The sequence below is a fragment of the Vicugna pacos genome, chromosome 11, assembly GCF_048564905.1.
Source record: "Vicugna pacos chromosome 11, VicPac4, whole genome shotgun sequence".
Classification (NCBI taxonomy): domain Eukaryota; kingdom Metazoa; phylum Chordata; class Mammalia; order Artiodactyla; family Camelidae; genus Vicugna; species Vicugna pacos.
Genome location: NC_132997.1, coordinates 59,668,381 through 59,693,679, shown reverse-complemented (window position 1 = coordinate 59,693,679; position 25,299 = coordinate 59,668,381). Strand labels below are relative to the sequence as shown.

The following is a 25,299-nucleotide window of genomic DNA, read 5'->3' as shown; positions in this document are numbered from 1 at the left end:
ACAAATGAGAGCACGTCACTGCCATCTTAGTGACTTGGATGGGGTGAAAAAGGTGTACGTGCTGGAGAAGGGAACTGGGAGACTGTGCCCACTTCTAAGGCCTGCAGACATACCTGCCACCCAGAGACAGCCTCGCAGGGGTTAGGGAAGGGAATGCTCCAGAAAAAAAACAGAAGTCACTCAGATGGTACTGGAAGGAGATACGACTTCTCCAGAACCAAGGGGAAGAGGAGAAGGTAAACAAAGGTGAGCGTTTGTCTAGATGAACAGGAGACTAGAGGACTTACTGAAATCCTTCCTCTCAGTTTTACTCCTGTGCAAACAGAGATGGAAGGATAACGCTGCGGCACGACAGCCTTCGGAGCTACTCAGCTGTGAGCCCTTTGGCAGCAGCGGCTTCGGCAGTGGTTTCTGCCCACAACTTCCTTCCTTTCCTCCATATATCATCTTTCCATAGATGCTAAGAAACTTCAACGGCTTTTCATTCCAGGAGGCAGTCTCACCTCAGGGACAAGCCATGCCACTTAACAGGAGATCTAGAACACTTTTGTTCTTAAGTGCTTTCAATTCATCAATAAGAATGTGCCTCCCCGGTAAGGAAATGAGTACCATAATTTCTATTATAGCTAGAGTGGCATTATTTTCTGAGGACCAGATCCAATTTCAGATGTGAATCAAAAGTACAAAATTACAAACCTATTGGTTATTTTAAGGCCTCAAATTTGAAAATCGGACTAGAGGGGAAAGATTCAGAGCTGTATGTCATAGCTGGTAATGCACAATTACTAAAACCATTAGCAGTCTCAACGAGAGCAGGTCTTCCAATTGGCACTGGTCATTCATGGTTGCTGGTTCACAGTTAGCCAGGAGAATTAGGGATTTTAAAAAAGTTTTAAGACTGAGGGCCAGTGGAATGAATCATATCAAGACTGACAGGACAGAAGAGCATTCTGTTTATGCTAGTTCTTAATAATCTGGGCAGTCCGGAATCTTCTAACACTGCAATTGAGCCTAACTCTGCAGAGGGCTCCAGGGCATTGCTGTCCACGACAAACAGATGCAACTATGATACTGAAACCAAGCAGGACCCCAAGGAACCTTCCTGGGAACAGACACCCCGCAGCCGCCCCCACCCAGGTGTCCCTATCTCGTTTGTAGAAAAGCTTTAGCCTCCTAGGCCTTCCCCGAGTTCCAAAGAGCAAATTTAATCAGAGAAGTGGGAAAAGAGTGAAGAAAGACAAAATAGTAACAGTTCAGCCATAAAACAAAGTCAAGAACCTTTAGTTCCCCCTCAAGGACTGTGGATACTATCCTGAGCCATATCCCTGAGCTGTTTTGCAGATACTAAAACCCACCCAGGTGGAAGTTGGCTGGATGCTGACCACCAGCATGGAGACCGTAGACTGGCTGGAAGCAGAAGATTGATGACTGAGACTTCTGAAACACCGCCCTGTTACTAGCAACCAATCAGAGAACTGTACCCCAGCTGATCAGGCACCCTGAGACCCTCTCCCTCACACTAAACCCTTCCCTAAAAGCCACTGAGGAGTTCGAGTCTTTTGAGCATGAGCTGCCTGTTCTCCTTGCTTGGTCTGCAGTAAACACTGTACCTTCCTTCACCACAACCTGGTATCAGTAGACTGGCTTTGCTGCACGTCAGGTTAACAGGCCCACGTTTGGTTCACTAACAACAGGAGGACTGTGAGCTCTCAAAGTCAGTGACACAGGAGGTTTCAAAAGATAAAGACAAAACAAGCATCAGAATTTTTACATTCCTTTTTCAGGAAGTAAGACACTTTCCAATTCCAAAAGTAATGCATGTTCCTTTTATAAAATGAGAAGGAAGGAATAGGGCACCAGAAAATTAACATAACCTGTAAGCTCAGCACCCAAGTATAATTACAGCTAACATTTCAGGGAACAGTCTTTTAGGCTTTTTTTTTTTCTAACATAGATATTATATATCAAATTCTGATGAAGAGTTAGCTCACAAAACATTTCTTATAAATTTTAATTTCAAATTTGATGAAACTACAAGGTATCTTTTCAAGGTATTCTAGAGGTGAATTTAGTTCCGATGCCAGGCTTGTGTTGGACTCAGCAAATGTAGCAGAAGGTTCTTTTTAGGACAGTTCCCACCAGTCAGGTCATCCATCCCATGGTCTGGGCTCAAAAGGATGCAGATTTTTCAGACAAGTGTTTTCACAAAATCAAGGTCTACCTGATTCCTGTCTACCTAGTGGACATACACAAAAACAATGGAGAAAAGCTGCATGCTCTTTTTTGCTATCTCCAAAGCCTGATCTTCTAAATGGGCAAAGGGACTTTCACTCATCTATACTTAAATAAACTTGATTCAGTTTTTAAAGATATTAGGTACCACCACTGCCACGGCAGATGGGAAGTAAGGTATCTCCTCTATGGCAATAATATCATTTTATTCTCAGGACAAAAGAATTCCTTTGAACTGCGCATAAAAGCATGGTTCATTCACTCTCGGAGACAACAGCCATAGCACTGTGACAAAACCAAGATTGTTCTATAAATAGCCTTTAAGGGGCCTCTGGGTGAAAAATGCTAAACACACCTCTGGTGCACAGGTCAAGTTACTCATTTGTCTATCAGTGCCACCTGCAGCACAGTTTCTCTTCGTAGGCTATCATAATAAAGTCTTATCCAGGAGCAAACATCCTAGAGAGTCATATTAAAGTAATTACACACTTGGAAAAGCCTATTGGTACCAATTACTCTAAAAATCTTCCAGATGAAGATCAGTTCTTCCACAATGGGTGGCAGAAAATGTCAGCCTTCAACAAAGGACTGGCTGAAATCCTTAAGGAAAGCCTAGGGGATTTCCTCCCCACAGCTATATGAGATCCTTCCAGCTGGCCAGTGACAGAGGAACTCTCGGATACTTGGCACAAAATGGCATGACGCGACCCCTGATGTCTAAAGTGAGAGGTCACCTACCATGTCACGGAATAAAGCTAGCTCCGGAGCTTCCCCGAGACCTCAACCTCAAACTACCTGCCACCCAAGTCCTTTCAAAAGTCTAAGTAAGAATCAGGAGTGGGGGCTGAGGGGTGATTTCTTTTAATGGGTTCAGTTTCATTTTGAAAAAGTTTCGGGAAAGGATGGTGGTGATGGTTGCACAACAATGTGAATATACTTAATGCCACTGAATTATACACTCAGAAATGGTTGAAATGGCAGATTTTATGTTATGCATATTTTACCACTAAATATATATTTTAAAAGCCTAAGAACCAAGCTGGATTCAGAAGTGATTGCCTCAGAGACATGCTGATCATCCATCTGTCCAGATTCTCCAGGGAGATGACTAACAAGCTACAGACCCACCTCAAGCCCCTCGAACAGACTCAACACTTTGTACTGGACGCTATGTTGTGACTGAGGGCAAACACAAGACTTGGTCACTTGAAGACCAGTGCGACACATTACAGACTACTTTTGGCAGGAAGAGTTTCTTGCATTGTTCAGTTTGTGTATTATTCAGTCTCTTTAAAAAGATCCATGACCCTCAAAAAAAAGTAAGTTTTTAATATATGAAAATTTTTTTCTCCTGACCAAGTAAAACTTTTTTTGATGTAAGACTTACGAAAAAATTCACATTTCTCCAGATTATGGCTTTATTTATAGGATGATCAGCACTTAAGTTTTAAGTTCAAACCTTCTTATGCCAAGACAAACCGTCTTATGCCAAGTGCATTGCTATACCTAACCTCCTTTTCTGCTGCACATGGCTCTTATGCTTTCCCTTTTCTTTTGTAGCTTATTTTAAGGGATAGCAATGTCCTCGGAAAGCAGGTATGTCACGGTAATAACTGAATGAGAGGCTGGTTATCAACTACACACTCCAGAACCGCTCACGATGAAAACGAGTCTTTACAGATAAAAGGAGCATGATCTGGCTCGTTTTGACTATTTTATAATGTCTTTTAGTAAAAGACTCCAAATACTAACAACTATGCAAGTTGAAAACAAAAAATGTTCCTTGCAGTGTTACAAATTAGAGCACCTGATTACACACTAAACTCAGAAAAGCAAATCTTAATTGCATCCCTATAGTTCTGAAAGCAACATACAGACTCAGTTGTCTAATGCTGCCAAGGTGAGAGAGTCAAGGGTGAAACTAACCTTCTCCATCATTTTTTCTCTGAATGAGAGTGCGCAGGAATAAACAAGACGTTTCAACGCAGAAATTCTGCCATAAATCTCTGCTAGACAATAACGCCTGGGTACCTATACCCTTCACATCCCAACAGCTACCATATAAATCAAACTTTGTGCAAGACTATAATGATATCTTTATTCAGTAGTTAGGTAGCAAAATCAGACTTCAAGAAAGACTGGGTAAAAGCTGCCTGGACCATTGCATGGTCTTAACCCTAAACTCTCTATACCAAAGCTTCTGGTCTCCTCTGCAAACATTCCCTGTGTTGGAAGGTAAGAAAAATATCCTTTTATTACAACCTCACTAAGATACATATTTTAATCAAATTAATGAAATTGTTGGTAAGCCAGTAAATAGAAAATACAAGAAAGTGTTTCTACCTTTCACAGCCATCTGACCAAATGGTAATAATGGCCCTCCTGGGATACTTTTAAGCCCACTACTGTTTTAGACATGCCATGTTAAATAATGAAAACTCAATGTCCTACTTATTCTGAAGTTCATACCAAAAAAAACCCACAAAATATTTGCCCTAAACAAACTTTGACACCATGGGCAACTCTATGGAGCCCTTACCAGTACAAAGGCCGTTCTGTGTCCCTCATCTCTTGTTTGTAGGAAGAAGGTTTCAGTCTCCTAGACCTTCTCTGAGTTCCACAGGGCAGTTTCAAATAGTCAGTAATTAGAGGGTGAGGGAATGCAGAAAGAACAATAGCGCAACACGGGCCTGGCCTGGTTCCTCCTCAGGGGATGTGCATGACAATTCAATATGATCTCTGAGTTCTTCTGCAGGCATTGAGGCCCTCACCCAGGGACAGTAACTTCAGGCTGAGCATAAGCTCGGGGACCCCAGACTGGTTGGAACCAGAAGGCTGATGACTGAGATTCCTGGAGCACCACCCAGTCACCTCACCACCAACTAACCAGAGGAGGGTTACGGCCCCTCTACACCAAATTTTGCCTATGAAAACTTCTTTCCCCAAAAACCTTACAGGAGTTCGGGCTTCTTGAGCATTAGCTGTCCCCGACGCCTTCTGCAGCGCCTTACAATAAACGCTGCACTTTCCCTCACTACAGCCTGGTGTTGGTGGATTGGCTTTACTGTATGAGCAGACCCAAGTTTTGGTTCAGTAACAATCTAATTTCTGTGCTTTACTAGTGACGTTCAAGGGGAAAATAAATGAGGGGGAGGGGGAGAACCTCTGAACTAGAAAAATCAAAATTTCTATTATGTTTTGTGTGGTGTCTTCTATACACTATTGGTGATTAATGTTAAGTTTCAATAGAAGTCTGATTTGTTCAGTAACATATTACTCACCCTTCTGAACACAACTGATTGTGTATAATTTTAATTTTCACGGATACATTTATTTTTCTTCCCCCACAGTGGCATTTCACTTGGTGTTCGCATATATTAGTGCAAAAGAGCCATTTCTGATGGCCAGAAACGTTTCTGTATTCACTACAGATTCAATATAAAAGGAGAAAGAAATCTCATATTTGGTATTAATTCTCTTATTTCCAAAATACTAAACATATACAGCGTTTACTCCTGTGCTAAGGCCTTAGGCTCATCAGAAATATCTCGAAACGTCAAGGTATGAAAAATCTTACCTTACCTAAGCAGATGAGCTAGGAACATAGTCTTGAGTACTATGCTGCTGCCACCTTTACTCAGTATTTTTAATCTCCCAAGAATTTCGCCTAACAACCTCAGCAGCAAATGTTTTAAGCCAAATGCTTTATCAAAGTTATTTTTACCTAGAGAGGAAAACAGGCAAAAGGAGTGGGGAGAAAAGGTAATTTACCTGCATCAATTTTCTGGAGAGCTCATTAGTGAGGAACTCCTCTTCCTTCTCATAGTTGACAGCAAGGGTTTCTTTCTCCTTCTGTAAAGCCTGGATTTTCTTGAATAAAGTGTTACTGATGAATTCTTCTTCCTGTTCAGCCCTGGCTTGCTGTTAAAATTTTTTAAAAAATTAAAAGAGAAAAAAAAATATGTTAAGGAAACAGGAATTCACTAGTTGAAATAATAGTTCTTATTTCCAGAGAGGGCGCCCATTTTCATTAAAGCTCTACTTTTGACTGTGAACCGATAGACCCCCAAGAAGGACAAAACAGAAGAATTCAGCAGCAACCATAAAAGCCCATCTGTCACCCCAAAGGGACACCCTGTACTACACATGGCCCCTCTTCTTAAAGTGATATTCCGAGGAAATTAACAAAGACAGATTTGCAATTTTTACAACAATCCTAAACCAATCACCAGAATACAGGAAGCTCCTTCGCAGGTGGCAGGCAGGTCCAATTCTGGGGTATGTGCATCAGTTCATGATAACACTCTGCAAGTCTCCACACCTCAAAGGTTTATAGTGAAAATATCTAGGCAACATTTTTTACTGAAGCAGAGACGTTCAGCTTGCTTAGAAGTACAATCATGTCACTTCCTTAAGCTGTTACTAAAAGGGTTTGGATATGCAATTTAAAAAGCAATACAGATATATGGATAGATTAATTTACACATTTATTGAATAGTTACCGGAAGGGAATATAGCAAATGTGTAAAAAGTAGTTACTGCAGAGCAGCGAGAATCCATGGGGTGAAGGGGAAGGGTGGATGAGAGAAGTTTCATTTTCCACTTATTTATTTCCCTACTAGGAATTTTTTGGAGGTGAGGGCAAGGACAGGCACTACTGAATATTAAAAACAGAAGAGGGGGTCAGATATAATTCAATGGAGAAGAAAGTATTCTTCTCTAGATCCCTCCCCTCACCTATGTTTTAGCAGAATAAATAGAAAAACCTAACCATCCTTGAGGGAAATTAATCTTTTCATAAAGAGGGTACTGTTTCAAATGGACCCCAACTCTATTCAAAGCACTTTTTCAATGGCGACCTTTTGATGCACTCATCCCAAACAATGCATTCCAGAACGGGAAACCACCACATCGGAGGAGGGAGAGCTGCACCAACTCCAAGCTTCCAGCACCTGTCATCTATACAAGAGCCAGGGGGCAGGAGACAAAAGGGTACCTCCCCTCAACAATCACGGCCTTTTATTGCACAGGAACAACCACTCCCAGCGCGGGTGGCTTAGATTTCTGTGCATATGTCCCTGCTTCCCGAACACCCACACCCTAGAGCCGTGGTTTCTGGGGAGTCCATTCTCCCTGTCCTCCATCACAGCCGCCTACAGGAAGTACGCCAGGGCCTGGAACTGCCTGACAAGCAAATCTACAAACGAGAGCCACATGTAGTACTTAGACTGAAAAACAGAGTGACTGAGAAAGTAGAAACTTTGGAAGGAGGTCTGGCACTCCAGTTCTTTAAGACACCATTTGGGACAGGCTGGGAGAGTTGAGCAACAAAGAAAACATCACTCAGCTAACAAGGTTTTATTAGCATCCAAGAGCACAGGTAAGCAGGCCCTGGTTCCCTGGGGCTCCCTTACACACCCTGTAATTCACCAGCACTGCTCAAGGTCGTACCCTTTCCTTGATGGCCAAGGTGAACACTGCTGAGGACTGGCACTTTCCCTTCCTTTAAATTAACCCCCACGTGGTTTCGAAACTTGCATACTTTGCGATCTCCTACCAGCACAACAGGCAGGAATCCAAAGCATTTATTTAAGGCATATTTGACACATATATCCAGGCCTGCAATCTGTTTGAGCTACCTGTTTTTCTGGTTTTGACTGACAAAGTTCTGTATGATTTGAATTCTGATTATTCTAAAAGCTACAGAACGACAAAGTGGTGAGGAACTAATGTCTTGGAAGGTGACTCTGCACGTGGAATTCAAAAGGGGGTCTGCCATCAACTCGTTTCATTATCTGGTCAGACTCAACTCCTTGCCCTTACCAGACCTTCCCTACTGTAGACGACTGGTCAGTTTTCCACCAACAGTGACAGACTCCAGGCTCAGCAGACCGCCTTCCCCTTTGGGGCCTAGAAGTGAGAAGCTGAATGTAAGAGGCCAGCCCCTAAGAGCTGATCTACGTAGCTTCCACCCCTCTGCCCCTGCAACATTTCATCTAACCATTAATTTACAGGGACAACAGATTTCAATGGAATATAAAACAGAAGTTTGAATGAGAAATTGATTAGTGGTTGCCCGGAGCTGGCAGTGGAGGTGGGTAAATGGGGAGTGACTGCTTATGAGTACAGGGTTTCTTTTGGAGGTGACGAATATGTTGTAGAATTAGTGTTAACAGTTTACAAAACCTGGTGAACACACTAAAAACCACTGAACTGTAGTTTAAAACGGTGAGTTTTATGGTATGTGAATTGTAAATCAATTAAGAGGGGGGAAAAAAACCCTGATAATTAGCAGGGTCTGCGTTTCACAGAGCACACGTGCAATTCTTCCCAGGCAAAGTAGCAAACTTAAAAAGGATTGGGGGAGGGAGATGTTAGAGCTAGATCTGCTCTAAAAGGGCCTTCCAAAGTTAGTGACAGTCGTGAGAGGCCAGGCCCAGCAAACACAAATCATTCACCATTTTAGAACATTTTAGAACACTTATTTCTAGGCAAAGCCCATGTATAGAAAATGCCACTTTCAAGACCCATCAATAACATGAGAAACTGTTCCGGGGAAGCTGAGTAAAGCCTGTCTAACTTAACGAAGGGTTACCCAGGCCTGACAAAGATGGTGCGAAAGGCCTCCCTTAGCTGAGTTTTGGCCACTTCTCCGTGGGGACTGTTACTCTACCTCCCACAGCATCTGAACACCTAGAGAAAAACCATCCAACTGGAGGGGGAGATCCCAGGTCCCCAAAACATAAAACCCTAGCACACTCTTTTTCCAACTGGCCACAGAGCTTTTAGGAATTAACACATAAATGAGGACAAAAGGCAAGGTGCTGTATCCAATACAGCCACAGAGAAAACTGTTCAAAAAAATTCAGATCTAGTGTTACTGACATGCACAGGGAGGCAAGGTCATCAGAGTCTGAGCCAGGCACTCCCGACAAGCACAAAGCAACCGTTCCGATTTCTCCCTGCAGCTTCCTCCCCATTCTTTGCACATAATCTTCGTCATCTTCATCTTAAATCCTGGCCTTTTCTTCCCCTCATTCCAAAACAGGCCATAAAACAAATTACTTTTCCAATGTATTTGCTCCAAAGAAGCAAGGGTTAGGTAGACAGGGGCCTGGGAGCAAATAGACAGCCCCCAGAGTCATCTGCAAGGCACTAGGGGTTGGACAGGTGGACAGTGCAGAGATAAGACAGCCTGAATTATGAAATCTCAGTTTTATCAATATATTTCTCCTTTTTTAATCTGAAATGCTTGAAAATCTCAGCATACTGAAACACACCCAAGTTCAAAAATAAAACTGTTTCCAAGGCTAAATTAATTAATTAAAGTTTGCTTATAACTCAATAAACTCTCAAAAGGAAATATGAACCCCAAAATTGGGATCTCTTTGTTCTGCCTACGTTTGTAGCTTTGAAGATGGAAATCTGGGGGAGATAAAAAAAAATCTGTGACTATATTTTCCTGTTCAATATGGTTCTCACCGCTATGTTCAGAAATAGAGTGAATTTTGAAATCACCTTATTCATTTATCAGTGTCTGCTCTTTTTTCCCTCACCCAGCAGTGACCACTGCTGGTGACGACTGCTGATGTGAGGACTAGAGCACAAAGGAAGTCTTCATCATTCTTTCCCCATCCTACAAAAGTCCAATTAAAAAAAAAAGGAAACAAAAAGAGAAAGGGAGGTGTAGGGGAGAAGCAGGAGCAACTGACTAAGTCCTCTGGGAAAAATAAACACACACACACACACGTACACACATCCTTAGAAAAACTTAGTTTCTCTGGAGTCACCACATGTCTAGGCAAACATACTGCAGGTGAGTACAATCTTCTGCTAATAAGGAAATCACAGTTTGTTCTGACCCACTGCTATTATGACAAGGGCACAAACCTGATAGGAGGTTCCAATGTGATTACTTAGTGCTGGAGTGTTCTGGAGATCAAGGGTTAGTACAGAAAGTAGAATTCAAAAACTCCCAACAGCAGCACTCACTGCTGACGAGAACACCCAAGAGCCAAAACTAAAACTATGTAAGATGATGCAACTCATGATCTGTCAAGAGTAAGATGAAGGACAGTTTTCCAAAGCAAGAAATACAGGCAGTATCTATCTGGAAGCAGCCGACAGTAAAGGACAGAATCAAGAGAAAGTTCAAATGCCTACCAAGATAACACATTCACATTTGTTTGAAAAAGAAAAAAATTTAAGTTGAATGCTGGCTTGCTTTAATAACAAAAGATCCTGATACTAACATACCCTGAAGCTCTAACGCCTAAGAATCCAGACAGGCTCTTTTTATTATTTTAATTATTTATATTCTTTAGATTTATGAATCTATTTAAATGTGTTGTTCTAATTATTTAAATTTACCATTCTGTTGCCTAGTCACTTACAATCCAAATTTTAATGATCTGAACATCTCAGTTTGAAATAGGATCTGAAATCAAATTGTTAGGATAGCAGAAACCATTCAACACGAAGCCAGGCAACTGAGTAACACCCTGTTCTCTCTCCACTGTCATCTATTAGGTGCACCACCGCCCACGTCGACGGTTCTGGGTGAAGTTCAGCGCTCGGCAGAACAGGTGACTGACTGATGGCTGGCACCTCTCAGAGGCCTCACTCGAACATAGGTCATACCAGTGGGTTTACCAATGCAAACCACTATCCTGCAGTGGCCCTGCACTGCCTCCCATTCTAAGGGCCAGCACTGCAGGGGTGGGTGGCAGGAGATGCACGCGTCAGGCCCAAAGCTCATACCTATGTTTCTTCTATTAGAAGAACTAGGGGGCTGATTTCAATTACACGCCTGAGAAAGACTCTCTATTTAGTCTGTGGAAGCATTATGTTATTTTCTGCTTCCTCCACACACTGCACACCAGCTCGCTGTAAAAGCAATTAATAGCTGATAGATGAAAGCACTTATTTATTTCAATCCAGTATTGCCAACCAATCACTAAATACACAGGGATCAGAGCAGAATCATTATGAGCCCTCACAACTGTGCCATTCTGCCCCAGATACTATGCTTAGGCCATTGTTACAGGGCTGCCGAACAAGAGGAAAAACAGCAACAAAGAGTGATTTTCAGGACAAGAAGAGCTCAGAGAGTCTTGGTGTTAAAAGGAATCCTAATGGTTAACAAGTTTTATCAAGCTGCAGTGCCTCTCAAACCAGCTTTAGTGAAAGCCAGTCCTCGCCACACGTCTGCAGTGGACACCACATCCCTCTGGGCACGTCCCAGTAGACCTGAGCAGGACGCAGCTCCACGTACATACCTCTCCATGTGAATTCAACAACACCCAAACTGGTCCACAAGCAGTTCAAGAAGATAAATGTGCTGGTCACTTGCTTGGATACAGAGCAATGAGAAATTGCTGGACAAGTTGCTAAATGTTTACGCGGGTTGATGGATTAAGAATTTATCTCCCCTAGGGCCGGTGACAGAGTACCAGTCCACAGGCCAAACTCTGAATAGCACTGGCTTGGAGGGGAGGTTCATATACACCATCAGACTCTGGAGTCCTCTGGTTTACAAGGTGCCCATTCCCACCTCCAACTGTGTGACCCCAGGGGAGTCATATGACATTCCTGGGCCACTGCTTTCTCCTCTGTAAAGTGAAAATAATGGCACCACCCTCTGCGTTGGCTACGAAGAAAAATTCACATAATTATTCACATAAAGAGTTTATCACAGTACCTTGCATGAGTAAGAACTCAAGAGGTATTTATTAAAAAGGTTGGGGAAGGGGCATGTACAGGATGATTCATGAGAAAACAGTGAAATCTTATGGAATCTTGCTTCACTTGGCTAAAAGGAGAAATGAACAGAATTATGGCACATCCATAGGAAAAAAATACACTGGAACCATTTTTTTTTTTAAAAATATGGGTTGTGTATGTACTGTCATGAAAAGAAAGCTAGCAACAAACAGTTGAGTGAAACAGGAAAGGTGAAGGTGGAAGGGCCCCATACTGAACTCCCAAATAAAAACCACACATGAAGGACACAAACCACTATGAATAAGTTAACAGAAACTATCTGTTTATAACTCCACACAGACACTAACTGCTTTATCCTGACAATAAGCAAAGGCTTCAGACATTCAAATTCTCATAAACTATGAAATAATTTTTCCTAAAACATTACAAAGACAAAATACAGTGAATGAGTAGCAAGAGACTAACAAACAGATCAGGCAGGTTTAAAAAAGAAAAATGAACTTGAAATAAATGTTGAAATTCATCTCACATTCTGTATTTCAACAGCAAATTTGACATAGCTAACCAAGCAAAGGAAAGGCTGAAAGATCTAAGAATTAAACCAAAATGTAGCACAAAGAAGCAAGATGGAAAATGTGCAAGACATAGATACAGGAAGGAAAATGAAAAGATTTAACACACATCTAACAAAAGAGTAGGATGAATAGTAAGGAGAAAAAAAAGAGAGGGAGAATATTTGAAGAGATGATGGCTTTAACTCTACAAACATACAATCTGAGAATATCATATAACTAATGAAAGACTTGAATCTATAGGTACAGGAAGCAAAGAATTGCTGGGGGATGGGGAGTGGAGGGAGGGATATCTGTGCCTAGACACATTTCAATCCAACTGTACAACATTAAGACAAAAATCTTTTTAAAATCCTAAAAGAAAAGACTAAAAGATGGTCTACTAAGAAACAAGCAACTAACAATCACTTCTAAACATCAAGAGGGAAAGGAACCCAATCCAAAAATGGGCAGAAGACCTAAGAAAGCAATTCTCCAATGAAGACATACAAATAGCCAACAGGCACATGAAAAGATGTTCAACATCACTAATTATCAGAGAAATGCAAGTCAAAACTACAATGAGGTATCACCTCATACCCGTCAGAATGGCCATCCGTGAAAAATCTTTAAACGATAAATGCTGGAAAGGCTGTGGAGAAAAGGGAACCCTCCTACACTGTTGGTTAGGATGTAGTTTGGTGCATCTATTATGGAAAACAATATGGAGATTCCTCAAAAAACTAAAAATAGACTTACCATATGACCCAGCAATCCCATTCCTGGGCATATATTCAGAAGGAACTTAAATTCAAAAAGATATATGCAACCCCAGAATTCATAGCAGCACTATTCACAATAGCCAAGACATGAAAACAACCTAAATGTCCAATGACAGATGACTGGATAAAGAAGTTGTGGTACATTTATACAATGGAACACTATTCAGCCATAAAAAAGAACAAAATAATGCCATTTGCAGCAACATGGATGGATCTGGAGATCATCATTCTAGTGAAGTAAGCCAGAAAAAGGAAGAAAAATATCATATTTTATCACTCATATGTGGAATCTAAAAAAAGAATACATAAATGAACTTATTTACAAAACAGAAAGAGACTCATAGACATAGTAAACAAACTTATGGTTACCTGAGGGAAAGGGAGTGGGAAGGGATAAATTGAGAGTTTGAGATTTGCAGATACTAACTACTATATATCAAATAGATAAACAACTTCCTTCTGTATAGCACATGGAACTACATTCAATATCTTACAGTAATGTATAATGAAAAAGAATATGAAAATGAATATATGTATGACTGAACATTATGCTGTACAACAGAAGTTGACATATTGTAAACTGACTATACCTCAATTTAAAAAAAAAAGAAAACAAGGAAAGGAGACAGTGAAATATTCTCAAAATGCTAAGGGAAAACAACTGGCAAAGTACGTGTACTAGGATATCAAGAAAACCTGCCTTTCAAGAAAGATACAAAACCCACATTTCCAATATACACCCAGACTGAAAGAGCTGACCACTCACAGACCTACACTAAGAGGGCTTCTACAGGACGGACTTATCCCAGAAGACAGGTCTACAGTACACAAAGGAGTGGTGAGCAAATAAAATGGTAAAAACGTAGGAAGATCTAACACAGATAAAATCTAATCTGTGAGGTTAGAATAAAATACCAAACAACAGCAGCGTAAGTCAAGGGGAATGATGAGAATTAAAATATTTTAAGGTCCTTACATTTTTTTCAAGAAAAGATCTAACATACTAGCTTTAAATTTGCAAGGTAAAACTTCAAGGATAACTAGTCAAAGAATAGAAATGAAGGACTTCTAAAGCAGAAGAATAATTTAGTTTAAAAAGGTAGAAAAAAGAAGAAAAAGGTGGCAGAAATAAGAAAAATAAATCGGTAATCACAATAAACAAACACAAGTAGACTAACCAGATTGTGAGATATAGAAGGGGAAGAAAACAAGCAATACCTAAAACAAATGGATAAAAGGGTTGAAAATAAAGAAGTCAAAAAAACCCCAAAACAATACACCACACAGCAAACTTCTCCCCCACAGGAGAGGGTAGTTATACTAATATCCATCTTAAATAGGCTTTAAGATGAAATACATTTTTAGGAATTTCTAGCCAGCACAGGAAAAAATATATATAAATAAGCAGTATAAAGACTGGCAAGGAAGAAACAAGCTGGTATTATCAGCTGCATGATTTAAAAACTGTAATGCTGTATCAAAAAACCAAATAATTAGAAAAAAGACAAAGACCACAGCATTCCATCTATACCAGCCACAAAAAATTTAAGGCATCTAAGAATAAATTAATCAAAAGTCAAGGATCTATATGAAGAAAGTAAGTTTTGACTGAAATATACTTAATAATAAATGAAAATACGTAAACAGATATACAAAATTTACTACTGTAAAGATGTCAGTTCTTCCTCAAACAGTCCATAAATTCAATGTAATTTAATCAAAATATCAACAGGGCTTTTGGAGAAACTAAACAAGCTGATTCTAAAATTCACATGAAAGAACAAAGGCCAAAAAGAAGCAAGATTCCTGAAAAAGACTATCAGGCAGAAACTTGCCCTACCACAGATAAAAACTTAGTATAAAACTACAGCTATTACCTCATACACTGCGGCTGAGAATGTAAAATGCTGAAACCACTTTGCAAAACTGTCTGGCAATTTCTCAAATGTAAACCGAGAGTTACCGTATGACTTAATTCCACTCCTAGGTATATATCCAAGAATACTGAAGACCTATTTTCTTGCAAAAACTCATATACAAGTTTTCACAGAAGCATTATTTATAATAGCAAAAAAAAAAAAAAGGAAAAGGAAACAACCTAAATGTCGATCAACTGATTAACAGTTAGGCAAAATGTGGCCATAAGAATTAAGTACCTGAAACTACAACATAGATGAATCTTGAAAACTTCACGCTAAGTAAAAAAAACCAGACAAAGAAGGCCACATATTATATGATTCCATTTTTACGAAATGTCCAAAAGAGGCAAATCCAAAGGGGCAGAAAGCAGATTAGAGAATGACTTGGGCTGAAGGTGGGAGAAAACGAGCAGTGACCACTGGAGGGTTTGGCATTTCTTTTTGGGGTGATGAAAATGTTCTGCAATTAAATAGTGGTGATGGTTGCATAATTCTACTAAAAACTACTGAACTGTACATTTTTAAGGGGTAACTGTTACGGAAAAGATGAATGTTACCGTATGTGAATTAGATCTCAATGGGAAAAAAAAAAGGGAGAGCCTGAAGCCACTCTGGGAGAGACTGCAAACCCTCTAGTCCCCAGAACCCAGGCAAAGAGATCCGGCTTCAGGAGGAGGGAGAAGCAAAGCCTACGTGCATGTGGAGCGGGGGGGGGGGGAACCCTCCTCCCCAGGACGGGGGCAAAGAGCCACCACCTCTGGGGAAGGGAAGAAACTCCCCCTGCCCAGCACCCGCAGCAGCTTCAAGTCAGAGTTTGGCTGCAGAGGAAGAACGCGAGAAGACAGCGTATCTGCCCGGCCCAGGCACACAAAGCAAAGCAAACCACCTGACACTAGACCAGACATTGAGAACCATCCCTTTCCACTATGAGGAGCCTAGAAACGGGAAACTACCCACAGCCGGCTACTTAAGAAGGGGTGGAGGCATGAGGGTCATTCAAACTCTGCATATTCAAGCACCTGAGACAGTGGAGCAAGGACACCGAGCACAGCGAGGCACCACAGACCCAACTCTAAGGTCAGGCAGCAGCAGCCCACCACTGCAGGAATTTAAAGCTTGTGGTACGGTGACCACAGAAACTAACAACAAAACCCAGGTCCACTACTGATTAGATTGACTCGGTCCCACACTAACAGCTTAACAGAAGAGACATGCTCATTTCTGAGCCGAAATACTATTTATCAATCTTCCACATACAATTTCTCTAGTTGATCAAAAATGACAAAATCATAAAACTGTACAAACAGAAAAGTCTATTATTCAAAAGACAAAGTGATCAACAGAATAGACTCAAGAGATAACCTAGATGTAGGATTATCATACAAATATTTTTAAGTAACTATGATTAAAATGCTTAAAGGATTTTAAGGAAAAGATGGGCAACACACTTGAATATATGGAGACAGAAACCAGATGAGTAAAACGGAAATGCCGGGAATTTTAAAAACAGGGTATTAGAGTTAAGAATCCCCCTTCAGTGGGATCATCAGTAAACTTCGCATGGCTTAGGGAAGATTCATTAAAAATAAGTCAACAGAAATCATCCTAAGTGAAATAAAAATTGAAGGGGAAAAAAAAAGAATGGAAGGGGAAAAAAGCAGGCAGACGATCCAGAGAACAATTTCAAAGAGTCTAATTAATAGTGTAAATAAAGTCTCAAAAGAAAAGAGAAACAGACAGAATTATTTTCAAAGATATGGGCAAAGAATTTTCCAAAATTAATGAAAGACAACAAACCATAAATCCAAGGAGCTCAGAGAACCCCCATCAGGGTAAGTACAAAACAAAAGAAAACAGACACTTACGCCTAATAATCACGAACTGCTGAAAGACCAAAGAGAAGAAGAAAATCTTGAAGGCAGCCAGAGAAAAGAACTTCACAAAAAAGGAGCAAAAGGCAGTGCTCAAACTGAAGGGGACCTGCAGTACATGCAACAAACAGATGAAGAGTAACCGGAATATACAAACAACTACTACGAGAAAAATACAGCCTCTAATAGAAAAATGACATGAGAAGGAAGTTTAGAAAAATAAAAATTTGAATGGCAATTCAAAAACTTGCATAAACAACCTCATAAGTAATCAAAAAGGTACAAATTAAGATCACCATTATCTATACCCCGGCTAGACTAGCAAAAATTAAGAAGTCTGAGAATATCAAGCGTTGATAAGGATGTGGATCACTGAGAATTCTCACTTAATGCAGATGGAAGTGTGAACTGGCACGGTATTTTGAAAAATTAAATACTCTTATAATCTACTGTGTACCAATTCTACCGGTAGGAATATGCCCTAGAGAAAACCTTTTGTGTGCATAAGGAGGCAGTTCAAAAATATTCATTGTATTCTCATTCTTAGTAAGTAAAATACCAGAAATACTCCAAGTATCTATTCAGAAGAGAAATAGTACTTTCACACAGAAAACGAAAAAAGCAGTGAAATCAATCCATTGCACTCCAGATGTGCTGACCCCTGCAATTTCCCCCAATGTGGGAAACTCAACTGCATAATTTGTGGTAGTAGGGGGCTGCGTTCGCAAAAAAAAAAAAAAAAAAAAAAAAAAAGGCAGTGAAATCAAAGGAGTACATACAGCTAAGGCAGGGAGGGTGTAGCTCAGTGGTAGAGTGCGTGCCTAGCATGTATGAGGTCCTTGGGTTCAATCCTCACTACCTCCATTTAAACAAAAAAATAAACCTAATTACCTCCCCCCCCACAAATAAACAAAAGACATACAGCTAAACACAACACAAAGGAATCTAAGAAATATAATATTGAATCAGGGAAAAAAAAAGAAACTGCAGAAATACACATTTATTTTTATTTGACTAAAAAAACAAGCAAAATAAATGATGTACTGTATAGGGATACATTTGTGAGATAAGAGGTGAGGGAACAGGATAGGAAAGGAATTCCTGGGTAGATGCAATGGTCTCAGTACCATTCTTATTCTTGAGTGGTGGGAATTCAGATGTTCACTTTGTCATACTGTATGACTTACATGTGTTACATGGTCCATTTATTACTTTTGTTTGAATAAAATTTTATACAATAACAATGTTAAGCAATGGTTATTATCTCCATGATGGATAAATCATTTTCCTTCTTAGTATGCTACATGCTAAAACATGGATAAACCTCAAAAACATTATGCTAATTGACAGAAGCCCGACACAAAAGACCACACTATACGGTCCCATTTATATGAAATGTCCAGAATAGGCAAATTTATAAAGACAGATGGATATGTGGCTGCATAGGCTTGGGGCTGGGGTAGGCAGGTACAGGGGCAGAATGGGAAGTAACTGCCAATGGGTGCAAAGTTTCCTCTGCGGTGATGAAAATGTTCTACAATGAGATTACAGTAATGATTGTACAACTCTGAAAACATACTAAAAACCAGCGAATTGTACACTTTAGATGGATGACCTTTGCAGTATATAAATTATATATTAACAAAGTCGGTTTTTAAAAAGCCTTCCAGCAGGTATGTTTTTCATTTATATCAGAAATATTGGACAGCAGCATGTAAAACAATGAAGCTAGAACACACCCTTACACCATATACAAAAATCAACTCAAAATGGATTAAAGACTTAAACACAAGACAAGATACAATAAACCTCCTAGAGGAAAACATAGGCAAAACATTATCTGACATACATTTCAAAAATTTTCTCCTAGAAGAAATAAAAGCAAGAATAAACAAATGGGACCTAATGAAACTTACAAGCTTCTGCAGAGCAAAGGAAACCAGAAATAAAACAAGAAGAAAACCTACGGAATGGGAGAAAATTTTTGTAAGTGAAACCGACAAAGGCTTGATCTCCAAAATATATAAGCAGCTCATACGACTCAATAAGAAAAAAATAAACAACCCAATCCAAAAATGGGCAGAAGACCTAAACAAGCAATTCTCCAAGGAAGACATACAAATGATCAAAAAGCACATGAAAAAATGCTCAATATCACTAGTTATCAGAGAAATGCAAATCAAAACTACAATGAGGTATCACCTCACACCAGTCAGAATGGCCGTCATTCAAAAATCCAAAAATGACAAATGCTGGAGAGGCTGTGGAGAAAGGGGAACCCTCCTACACTGCTGGTGGGAATGCAGTTTGGTGCAGCCACTATGGAAAACAGTGTGGAGATTCCTCAAAAGACTAGGAATAGACTTACCATATGACCCAGGAATCCCACTCCTGGGCTTGTACCCAGAAGGAAATCTACTTCAGGATGACACCTGCACCCCAATGTTCATAGCAGCACTATTTACAATAGCCAAAACATGGAAACAACCTAAATGTCCATCAACAGGTGACTGGATAAAGAAGATGTGGTATATTTATACAATGGAATACTACTCAGCCATAAAAACCGACAACATAACGCCATTTGCAGCAACATGGATGCTCCTGGAGAATGTCATTCTAAGTGAAGTAAGCCAGAAAGAGAAAGAAAAATACCATATGAGATCGCTCATATGTGGAATCTAAAAAACAAAAACAAACAAAAACAAAGCATAAATACAGGACAGAAATAGACTCATGGACAGAGAATACAGATTTGTGGTTACCGGGGGTGGGGGGGGTAAAGGGTGGGAAGGGATAGACTGGGATTTCAAAATTGTAGAATAGATAAACAAGATTACACTGTATAGCACAGGGAAATATACACAAAATGTTATGATAAATCACAGAGAAAAAAATGTGACAATGAGTGTGTATATGTCCATGAATGACTGAAAAATTGTGCTGAACACTGGAATTTGACACAACACTGTAAAATGATTATGAATCAATAAAAAAAAAAAGAAATATCGGTGGAATGTAAAAATGTTAAATGGCCTTAGACAGAAATGAAACAGAAAAAAACATAGAAACAAATCTAAAACATAATTAAATAAAATATGAAAAAGCCCTAAATTTACATCACTGTAACAGTTTAGTGACTTGAAAAGTAATTATTAGACATGTCTAATATTTATCATTTTGATAAATTTAGAAAAACAGCTGGCCTATTCTTCAAATATCAGCTCTAGCTCTACCATGGTTAAGCAGACCCCAACTTACCAGTGCTCTGAAGTTATAAATGCTTTAATTTACAAGTTAACATTTTATATTCCAACAACATAAATTGTGGTTCAATTCCCAAAGCCAGCTTTCAAAAACACATTCATGCCATGATGTAACAAAAAAGAGGTAGTCAGAATCTGAGTTCTAAAAGCAAAGAGATCCCATATGAAATAAGTAGAATAAAGGAAGATTTTTTGCCCTCTTTAAGTATGGCGCCTTGAATGAGTTTCTTTGGTATTTTTTCATTTTTCCTCTCAAAATTCTTTATCTCTTACTGAAACACTTACCAGCTCCGTAGTATATTGAAACTGCTGAAGTTCCTACCCCAGTGTAACTCCCAAACAATCCTTTCCCGCAAATGAATCATGCCTCCAAATCAGCTACCTTCCTTCCTTCCATCACAGAACAAAGCTGTGAGCACCTGGTAGCCCTTTCAGCAGGCGACTAAGAAGCAAGCAATCAGACTGATCTAATTTATACTAAAATGTGAAAGACCTTCTTCCTAACCCTAATTTTTCTTTTTTTAAGAGGACAGGAGGGCATAACAGGATCCCTGCCTGAGTATTTTCATCCAGAACAAGTTCATTCCATCAGTTATCTATTACTATGTAAAAACTATCCCAAAACAAAGGTATTACTTGTCATTATTCTATGGGTTGATGGGTGGTTCCTCGGTTGGTTTCTTTGAGCTAACTCATGACGCTGCAGGTGGAGCTGAGCTAGACGATCCCAGACCAAAGGGTAGGAAATGGATTCAAATAGATTCCATCTCTTCATGGGAGGAGCAGTGAAATACTGTGCTGGTGATTTTTAACGGACCACACTCAAGCAGGATACTTCCCCTTTTCAAAGCTTCTTCCCTTCTTTTGAAGACACAGATTTCCTAAAATCTCTTGAGGTTTTTCCATAGCTGATCAGCGTGGGAGAGGAGGAGCTCTAGAATTTGGTTCGTACGTGAAGTCAGATGTAACTGAGAGGACTACCTACATTGGTAATGACCAAATTAAGCACAGTCAGAAGCTTTTTCCTTTGTAATCTTACAACAAAATAACGTACTGCTAAACTCATTTCCTCTTAACTTGTTGACAGTACTAGAGAATGCGGTCTCACAGTGAAGTCACAAACCATTTTCCCAATTATTAACACAGGAACTGGTCCTGCAGGATTATGATGGGTAATCTCAGATCTATATGCAATATATAAAAAGAGATCAGACCAAAAAAAATGTCTGTGCCTAACAGTCTCAAGCCATACACATCTGTGAGAATAGGGGTCACAAACCTGACAGATAAAGAGATATAGACAGAAACACAAAAGTAGAAAGGACCACATACGTGATGTTTGATTCACATCACTAATTAATTTATATCCATATTATTCATATTGATGAATCTCTACGGTTTACTTTGGCTCACAAACTGTGGGGGTTGTTATCTATTGCTCTTGCAAGACATGTTCTTAAAACTGAGGTCTCTATCATTTTTTTTCACAAGACCACCACGCAATGCCACATCCTCTGTACCTCTCCCTATCCCCAGACACCTCAAGGTTTCCCATCATGGTGCTGGAGCAGTGACTGAGGTCTGGAGAACATGGACATGAAATGTCTACAACTCTACATTATTAGAAAATGAGTGTCGCTTCTCAGGTGCCACATGTGCAGAGGAGTGAGCAAGCACTACTCCAAAGAATCAACAGGGGGAGCTGTGGGAAAGTGATCCCCACACAACAGGAAGGCAGGCCAATTCAGACAAAACCTCCCTCTCTTCCCCCAACACAAGCAAAGACAGAGAAATTGTGAAGGAAATTAAAAACAACAAAACAGAACAAAATTTTGAGCGAAGAATAAACTTACTAGCAGTCAATTTCACCCTGGAGGTAAAGCTGAATGCAAATGAGGATTATTCTAGATTGAATATTGGCCACACCACCCGCCGGATGCCTAACTCGAAGCTCCCCTACACCAGGGACGCTGTTTCTAAACATATCCCCACTGCTGCTGACGTGGGCAAAGGCGAGTCTCAGCACTACTCCCAGAGGTGCCCCTCCTATGACCCACCCCATAATAAGGTCCCAACCAGAACTGCTGACAAGTAGAGGCAAACTACGGACATTAGATTTTTTAAATTTAATTCAACACATATGACACAGCATCTCCTACACACACAGCATGTGCGGTGTGGACACGGCAGTGATTGCCACAGATACCGTCCTTGCCCTGAAGGGGTGTATAACCCTTCCAGCAATTAAAGGAAAGGAACATCATTAATCCATACATTTAGCAATTGGCCTTGGGATGATCTTGGCTCTATAAAACAGCCGGAAGAACCAAGGGATTTAAAATGAGATTAAGCGGGGGAAGATATAGCTCAAGTGGTAGACTGCATGCTTAGCATGCACGAGGTCCCCAGGTTCAATCCCCAGTACCTCCTCTAAAAATAATAAATAAATAAACCTAATTACCTCCCCCCACCAAAAAAACCCCACAAAAACTAAAAAAAAAAATTCTTTAAAAAAGAAAAAAAAGCAATATAAAAAAAATTCTTCCACTCCAAAAAAATGATTTTTTTTAATTTTTAAAAATGAGATTAAGCTGCACAGAAGAAAAAGCTAAGTATTTTATCCACTACAGTAATAAAAGAAATGGCTCAGCATATAAGCACTCAGACACCTGCTGAATAATGAGGAGCATAAACCTATACAAATACACTTTCTATTATATACATGTGTGTATGTATATGCTTATAGACACCTGAATAGTTATATACATATATGTGTGTGTATTTACAAATGAATATTTAACTCTATGGACTCTCTTTCCATAACAAATGATAATGGCAGTCCATGTTTAAGTATTGATTGTATTTCTGGCACTGTAGCAGGCTCTTCCATACATTCCCTCATTTAATCCGCACATTTAAGCCCCACATCATCCCTGGGGAAACAGGAGCTGAGAACGGTCAAGCTACTTGCCCAGGGATCCAAGCGCCTAAGTATCAGGGCTACCATTCAGACCTAAACCCTGACCTGGCTCCAGAGCTCCCAGTCCTCCTGTGGTCTACCTCATCATCCAGGAACAATGTCTTCCACTGGTTCAAGGGACACAGCATCATGCTCCAGAAGCCAAGCTCACTAACTTGCTACCAAAGCCAACGGTATTTGTGCTGTCACCCAGTGCCTGAGCATCACAAAGCAGTTCATCTTTGGGAGGAGATACCCTGTAATTTCCTCACCTGAACAAAGTTAACTCAACGTTAGGTAAGTGGCAGGTAATCTTTAAGAACTGCAAAAGAGCCACTTGTTGCTACTGCTACCATTGCTGGTGCAGGTAGGAGACGACATGTATTTCCTGACGGCACACACATCACATGTGTATGTGTATGTATCGTTTCCGTGTGTCGACAGCAAACTCTGCTAATTTCACTTTAACTCCACATGCTTTTGTCCCCTCCTCTTTCAGACAGTGATTAAAGGTGCAGCTGTTGGGGATGAGGGAAGAAGACGTGTCAAAGAGACTGCGGGACAGGTCAGCCTTAAGCAGGTCAGTGAGGATAGGGATTCAAGTCTGTAAAGAAAAATTGCAGAATGAGAAGAGTCACAATCTTTATTATGCAGAAAAGAGTTAACGTAACAGGCCTAACTGCTCTCCTCTGAAAGGCTGCTCACAAGGCAGCCCTTTGCAGGTGACCGAGAACTTAGATTTGGGGAGGGTTCCCACCACCTGAAAAAAGTGGCTCACTGTGTCAAAACTTTACGAACAGAATGGTTTGTGACGAACACCTCTCCTTTAGGAGGCCGGGATTTTGGTACCTGTTAAGCAGAGGATGCCTACAGGGCCAGCCCCCAGTGAAACGCCTGGGTGCTGGGTCTCTAATGAGTTTCCCTGGTAGACACCTTCTCACATGTGTTGTCCCAATTTGTTGCTGGGGGAATTAAGTACAACCTGAATGACTCTACCACGAGAGAACTCTTGTAAGTTAGTGCCCGGTTTCCCCTGGACCTCACTCCACGCACCTTTTTCCTGTGCTGATTTTGCGTCGTAGCTTTCTGCTATAATAAATCTTAGCCACAAGGATGACTAGTACTGAGCCCTGTGAGTTCTCACTGCAAAGTCAGACTTCTGGGTCTCCCTTTCAGCAGTGCAGCATCTACCCTAATTGATGCAATTCCTGAAACGGGCACTCATCAGTATGAGAGGAGAGGCAGATCTAAGTAAGAAATGAAAAGCTCCCCTAGGATATAGTAAACTAAAAAGGCAAAAGGCTAGAGTATGAGTATTGTGAGTGCATGAACAAAGTTTGACTTAACAAGGATATAGAAAATATAAAATATAATAAGCTTTTATAAAAGTATATATAAATATCATGTATCTAAACCATTGTAAATATTTTGAAAGTGAACAGAACTGCACCCAAGAAATGTTAACAGTGCCTCAGGAGTTGTTAAGTGATTAACCTGTTGCACAACATCCACAAGGCTGAGAACACTGCCTTGTATGTACTAAGCACTTGGTGACTGTAAAAATGAATATTCACCTAGCATTTGTAGGTGTGCACACACACACGCATGCACACACACACACACACCGGGGTGGGACTGCCTTGTAGGCAAAGGATTCGCAAAGCCCAAGATTTCATTAGCATCACCTAATACTTATTTTAAAAAGGGGAGGGGAGTTAAAGCTACTGATGCCCAGCCCCTCCCATAACACACCAGGCCAGCTCTGAGCGGTGGGGCTGGAGGTCCCGATGAGCAGTCCAGCTGGCAAATCAGAAGCAGATGAACAGACACCGCACCGGCCATCGGGAGACCTCAGCTCTGGTCCTGGCTTCACGGTCATTAACTCCTGATGAACCTCAGCAAGCTTCCTCCTTCCCTAAGCCTACATCTCTCCCTCTGTAAAATGGGGGAGAGCCCCTTATGACACTGCAGCTAAGAAAAATCACATACTCATGAA

At 40.4% G+C, this 25,299-nt stretch overlaps 1 protein-coding gene across 1 annotated transcript in view; it reads right to left on the bottom strand.

Moving 5' to 3' along the window:
• Positions 1–25,299, bottom strand: part of CCDC6 (coiled-coil domain containing 6) — a 104,619-nt gene that overhangs the window by 47,667 nt on the left and 31,653 nt on the right. The window contains exon 2 of the mRNA XM_006209096.3: positions 6,004–6,153. Within this exon, the coding sequence (XP_006209158.2) occupies positions 6,004–6,153 (150 nt within the window). The remainder of the gene's footprint in view (positions 1–6,003; positions 6,154–25,299) is intronic.